At 30.0% G+C, this 6299-nt stretch overlaps 2 protein-coding genes across 2 annotated transcripts in view; both read right to left on the bottom strand.

The window, feature by feature from the left end:
- Positions 1 to 331, bottom strand: part of LOC110011681 (probable polygalacturonase At3g15720) — a 3765-nt gene extending 3434 nt beyond the window's left edge. Inside the window, exon 1 of the mRNA XM_020692300.1 lies at positions 244 to 331. Within this exon, the coding sequence (XP_020547959.1) occupies positions 244 to 246 (3 nt within the window). The 5' untranslated portion in view covers positions 247 to 331. The remainder of the gene's footprint in view (positions 1 to 243) is intronic.
- On the bottom strand, positions 2334 to 6299 carry LOC105157590 (probable polygalacturonase At3g15720). The gene is made up of 9 exons (XM_020692486.1): positions 6096 to 6299; positions 5841 to 5978; positions 5074 to 5223; positions 4697 to 4717; positions 4386 to 4593; positions 3730 to 3811; positions 3167 to 3275; positions 2983 to 3096; positions 2334 to 2570 (listed from the first exon to the last, which is right to left on the bottom strand). The coding sequence occupies exons 1-9, from the start codon at positions 6297 to 6299 to the stop codon at positions 2334 to 2336; spliced, it is 1263 nt and encodes a 420-aa protein (XP_020548145.1).

Genomic DNA, 6299 nt, shown 5'->3' with positions numbered 1-6299 from the left:
GTTGTAATTGTCATTTACATCAACACCATCATAGAGGCGAAAACTTATTCAAACACCCCTGAACGATGACACCTTCTCATTGGGTGTATTTGTATAACTAGACTTAGATATTTCTGAAATGTCAATGTAATTTACTCTAAAAAGATGACAGAGAAAAATGAAACAAGAGAAAAAAAGGTAATTAGGCAAGAAAAACTTGAATTATCTATTTGAATTAAACAAAAATGTCATCTGTTTTCGTACCATTGTAGGATGAGGTTTCTGAACACCACCACCTTAAACTCTTCTTAAAATAACTAAGTAGTAGTGCAATAATCTGAGGCAATGGGAGGACAAATATATAGTGAATGTGGAGGCAAGAATTTAATGTTGTTAGCCATTTGGGTTATTAGGTAATGGGACACTAACAGGACTCGTGGTCTGAAATTTCAAGTCTAGAAAGTTGGTAAAACACAATCGAAAAGTGTTGGTCAATTCCTTTCCATCTAAATTCGTTATTTCCTTTGTTTTCATGGATTTTGACATCTTCTTTAAGCACAACATCATTTAGTTCTTTTTGCCCTAACTATAATTAAGTTGATATTGCTGTCTCGCCAAGAACATATGTGTAATTAATTAATAATTAATAAATGATTTTTTTATGACATTTGTAAGTAGTAATCAGAGCTGTTTTAATTTCGTTGAACCTAACCTAAGATTACGATGCACGGATTTTGTGGGGTTTCAGAATAGTATTATTGAGATATCAAGTGGTATTTATTGACGGGTGATGTATAAATTACTTTCTTTCTTATAAGAACATACCGCAGATCATGTCACAATCAATAATTATTTTTTCGTGATCAAGTAAATTCAATGTGGAAACTTATTTTTTTATCAGAGTTAATTAATATTTGTTATAATTTTAACTTTAAATAAAATATTTTTTTTTTATAAATTTTAACTATGATTAATATATTGAGTACGTCTACAGAAACAACGGTTGTTAAATAAAAGAAAGAAATGTTGATAGTATTTGTCAAAGTGAGAAGCAATTTTGGTCTTAATCAACTGTATGTACGATGATGTTTCATTTCATGTCCACTCCCACCCTTATAAGTTTCTCTGACTTGTCATTCATTGTTGGGGGAATAACCATCACCCCACATTGTCAACTCACATAATCGATACTCTGCATAACTTTTTTTTAAAAAAAAGATATAAATAATTCATATAAATCCAAATATTTAATATTAAAAAGCATTTTTAAAAAATACAAAAAAAAATTAATTAATATAAGTGTTTCAACATATAAAGAAAAATATATAAATGAAAGAAGAACAAATATGTAATTGGAGAGAGAAAAGAAATAATTTTGTGAGAGAACAGAGCTTTTCTAGATTGTATGAGTTGTTGTAAAAAATATCATATGCACTGCACATGTAATATCTTACTCATACATTGCCATTAAATATCATATTTATAGTGCACGTGATGTTTTTCTGGTAAAAAAATCGACGAAAAAATAAATATATATAACAAAGTGTAAATTTTACAAAGTTGAGATGGTAAATCGATAAAAATAAAAATAAAAATAAAAATAAATAATAAAGTATAAAAATGAGTATAATTCGAATGTCAAAATAATTTAGAATATCAATCTTTATAATTTTAGTCATCCTGTTTTGGATTGCATTAATTAGGTACTAATATCTAGCATATAAGAATACTTTATAAACTGTTCACATATAATGCACAAAAAGTAATTAATTACATCATTCCTATATATTAATATATTCAAATACTTATACTTAAGATTATCATGACTCGATGTTCATTAACTATCCAAGATTATTTCATTAAAATTCGAAAACTATATATTAGTTACTTGTCTTCATCAAAATTGCTCTATTTAACTCATGCAAACCTATGTTTTCGTTCGCTAAATTTGTAAGTTCAACTTGAACTCGATTCAATTATTAAAAAAGAAAAATTTAAAAATATCAAATAACTCAGGTCCAACTTGCATTTTATTTAACTAAAGCTCATTCAAACTCGATGATAATTCAGACAAATTTGAATAATAATGTGTTTAACTCAATTCGATTTGTATAATTTCATCCCTACCACTGCACGATCATTGAAAGAGAAGTTTGTTTGCATATCACCACCTTTTCTCTCGACATAAATAGAAGAACAATCGATATATATATATATATGTCATTAATTGACAATTAACATTTCATGTTTTCTTACAATAAAAAAATAATACAAAAAAAAAATATTATGATTGTCATCAAACAGCTTCCTAGCTGGTACCATAATGATCCAACGTTGTGCGCCCAAATCTGAAACTACTTGATCAAACAGTCGACAACGGGGCTGGTGGTATCCTGAGCCGTTCCATAAGCGTTCAGACAAATCGCAGTGGTTGAATTGCGAGGATCGGTTGATGTTATGTCAACGCCGTTAAGTGTAATATTAGTACAAGGAACGGTGTTGCTGCACCTGAAGCTGATGGTAGCATTCTTGCAGGAAGATGTTCCTACCAGTCCTGTATATGTCACTTCACTCACTTTGACACCAGACGTCTGATCAATACACAACAAATTAATTAACTAATAAATTAGTCGGAGGCGTTGCATCCGATTTAAATATTTATTATTAAAAGTCATGTAAAAATAATATTTTAATTTTATAGTGTCTGTTGTTAAATTATTTAAACTAAATTATTTTTTAAATCAAAAATTATAAACGATTTTCTATCTAACTTATGCATCTTAGATATTAGTAAATTATAGGTATTAAATTATTTTTTCAAACACTCAAACTTTATTTATTTACTCTTTTTCACTTTTAAGTTTTGTTTTCAAGTACTTTCAATTTTTACTACGGTTTAACTTGAATTTTCTCTGCAACTTATTTAACCGTAGAAGCAGAAGTTATTGAAAACACCCATTTATTCGAATGAAAAAATTATCGAGCATCGAGAAAAATACTAACATGATTGCTGCATTTTTTGTGAGGACAGTAAAACTGGTCGATGATGACGGGGCGGTCGGCGGCCACAAAATTTATATTCGAGAAATGGATATTTCTGGCAAACCCAGAACCTCCCTGCATGAAGATACTGTAAGAATATGTATACAGTTGTAGTTTGATTGTCTAAAATGTTTATGATTGTTACCTGCCATGTTTTGATCCTTACACCATTTGTAGTTCCGTTGAGAGTGCAATTATTTACTCTTATCGCTTCCACTTGGTCGTATTTTCCACTCTGCCCTAAACTCCCAATACTGCAAAAACAAAGATAAAACTAAACCATTGATATGTAGAAGAGATCATACGAGGTTGGGAAAAAAGAGTCTTTTGTTTTCTCTGTCCCAATTTTATTGCTATGATTGTTTTATTTTCTGAGACGCACTAAAATAAGATTTATTTTTAAAATTAGGCCGAACCCATGTTATTTTCGAGCGCATTGAACGAAATATTGTTGAATATATTATACACACATTGAAAATAAAATATTTTCTTAAAGATACAAATAATGCAAGTTTTATACATAGCATTTATATATTAAATATCATTCCGACTTAAAAGAATATTACCACAATATATATATATATATATATATATATAAACTTTTACTTTTTCAGTTGTTACCGTACCAAATCAAATGATCGGAACCTAACCCTAAAACAAGGGAGTAGCACATATATATAGATATATGTAACACCAAAATTTACGAACCTTATTCCATGTCCAGGACCACAAGCTATCTCGGATATAGTAACATTGAAAGTGCCTCCTTTGATGGCAATACAATCATCCCCTTTTATGACAAAACATACATAGGATCAAATTCATGAAGCCAAATCCACATCCGGATTAATATTATATTGGCTCATTAAATTTACACTCCATAACCTATAGTCTATCTATAAAATTATTTGTATTTTAAGAAAATACACATACACTTCTTAGAAACGTCAACTTAATTTACACTAATTACCTGATGTTTCAAAAAATTACACATATACCTTCTAAAGACCCCAAACTACTCATTTTTTTTAGCTGTCATGGGTGGTTTATGATTACACAACAACCAAGATGACTTCAATAAATAAACCATAGATAAAGAATATAAAATTACGTAATTATCCCTATTATATCTTTTTATCGCAAATTAATTCGTATTGCATCTTGCACGGCATTTACCGCATGCATATGCTCACTGTAAATTTTATTTTTCAAAATAAATAATAATATATTTCCGATACACGTAGCATGATATATATATATTTGTTGAGTACAATACAAGATGTGATCCAGATTTATATATATAGAAAAAATCAATTCAAAAATTGGAAAAAAATAAAAAAGAAAAGAAAAGGTGGAAGTGGGACCTGTTTGGATGGTGGAGTTTTGAATGAGGACATTTGTGGAAGAGAAGAGATCAATGCCGTCGGTATTGGGACTGCTTGCAGGGGCGATTATGTGATTGCTTGAAATGCTTACGTTACTACTTTGAGTTATGGAGAGATGGAATTTCGGGCTGTTTATTTGTTTCAATCCCCTTATTTCCACCTTCCTACAATCAGTAAATACCATTGCCTGAAAAAATAAAAATTACATGAAATTTAGGTTTTTTCTTTTTTTAAGAGAAAAAAAAAAGTATTTTAATTGTAATAAATTATGATATAAGTGTTGGACTTACGGTTGGTCTCGGGTCGTCTCCCTGAAACAAAAGGGATGGAAGTACGTTAAGAGAGGACAAATAATTTAATATTAATATTTTAATAAGCCTCCTTACATATCGATTTTGCATGTGAAACTTAGGACAACCTCTTATTTGGTTTGATTTTAATTTTATATTAAATGATTATTTTATCTAAAAAATTTAAATTATTAGGAAGGATAATTTTTTTAATATTAATATCTTAATCATATTAGATATTAAAAATTAGTTGACGGGTCGTAGAAATAATTTTAATATGAGTAAAAAATAGAAAATTAAAGAAGTGAAAATAAAGAGTACAGACAGATAAAATATAGATGTTCGTGAACAAGTGACTGAGTGTGGTAAGTACTAACCTGGCCCCACCATGAAGCTCCTTGTCCATCAACTAATCCTTGTCCATTCCCGACCACCTTAAGCCCCTCAACTCCACGAAACTTAAGCCATGAACTTGCAGTCTTACTCTTCCATTCTGTTTTTGGTGGAGCAACTATGCTTCCTAATATCTGTCCCAAACATATTTCCCAAATTTATTTCATTGCAACATTAACAATCTTTGTTTTTTTTTTTTTTTTTTAAATATAACAATAAAAATATCAATAGTCCATGTTGTGAGGTCACGTGTCACTTAAACAATAAAATTAAGCGATAATTTTAATATTATCAATAATTATTATATTTAATGACAAAAATTTTCATTTTCTCATGACCATGAACGTTGTAGATTTAATAGTTGTATTTATTTTTGTTAAATTTATTATTAACAATAATTAGCGTCAGCAGGCTGTGCACAAAATTGTCTCTGGAAACAATTAGTTAGTAATACGTGTATTGTATTTGTGTCGTCACTAATTATTTTAGTAATAACTTTACACATAATTTTAACACTAACAATTATGTTGGTGTTCAATCAAAACAGTTGTCATTAATATTATATTTTATTGTACATCTCGAGGATATGTCCAATTACAAAAGCACTCACTGCTCTTTAATAATGTGTGTACTTATAATTACAATTACAGTCTTAAAGGTACGACGAATATGGAGTAATTATGTTATTAGACCTAATTCCATGGAATATTATTATAATTTATAACAAAAGAAAAAAAAAATGAAATGTTACCTCAAGGGTAATGTTGTAGGGTTGGCATGGGCCTCCAAATTGGATGGGGAAGACCAAAAATGTCTTCCCACTGGGTGCGCTTATGGTAACACTGCCTGAACCATTCCGGCAACCTGCTTCCCATGCTGATTCAAAAGCCTGTCAGACAGTTTTTGCCAAGATGATGGAATCAGTATTTTGTAACTAATGGAGCATAGTCAAAATTTTGTATGAATTCTTAGAAATGTTGCTCTAATTAATAATGAATTGAATTACGCTGGAATCATCTGTTTTTCCATCTCCGACAGCTCCAAATTCCATGACATTGAGTGTTGTCTGTTGAGGTTGAGGGGCCGGCGGCCCGTAATGATCATACGCCTCAAATACGGACGTTGCATGCGCATCCTTTGTAGTGCTCAATTCCAAAATTACGCACAATAAAATCAGAAAATACGTTGAAAACCCCTGCAGTGTATACAT

This window comes from Sesamum indicum, linkage group LG3 (genome assembly GCF_000512975.1).
Source record: "Sesamum indicum cultivar Zhongzhi No. 13 linkage group LG3, S_indicum_v1.0, whole genome shotgun sequence".
Lineage (NCBI taxonomy): Eukaryota > Viridiplantae > Streptophyta > Magnoliopsida > Lamiales > Pedaliaceae > Sesamum > Sesamum indicum.
Note: the sequence above shows the minus strand (reverse complement) of the source record. Positions and strands in the feature narration are given on the sequence as shown.

Excerpts from the sequence above, each read along its gene's own strand:
- LOC105157590 (XM_020692486.1), bottom strand. The coding sequence starts at position 6,299 with ATGTATACACTGCAGGGGTTTTCAACGTATTTTCTGATTTTATTGTGC. Across the intron at positions 3,812-4,385 it reads AAACTCCACCATCCAAACAG|GGGATGATTGTATTGCCATC; the intron begins GTCCCACTTCCA and ends TTGTCATAAAAG. Across the intron at positions 2,571-2,982 it reads ACAAAAAATGCAGCAATCAT|ACGTCTGGTGTCAAAGTGAG; the intron begins GTTAGTATTTTT and ends TGTATTGATCAG.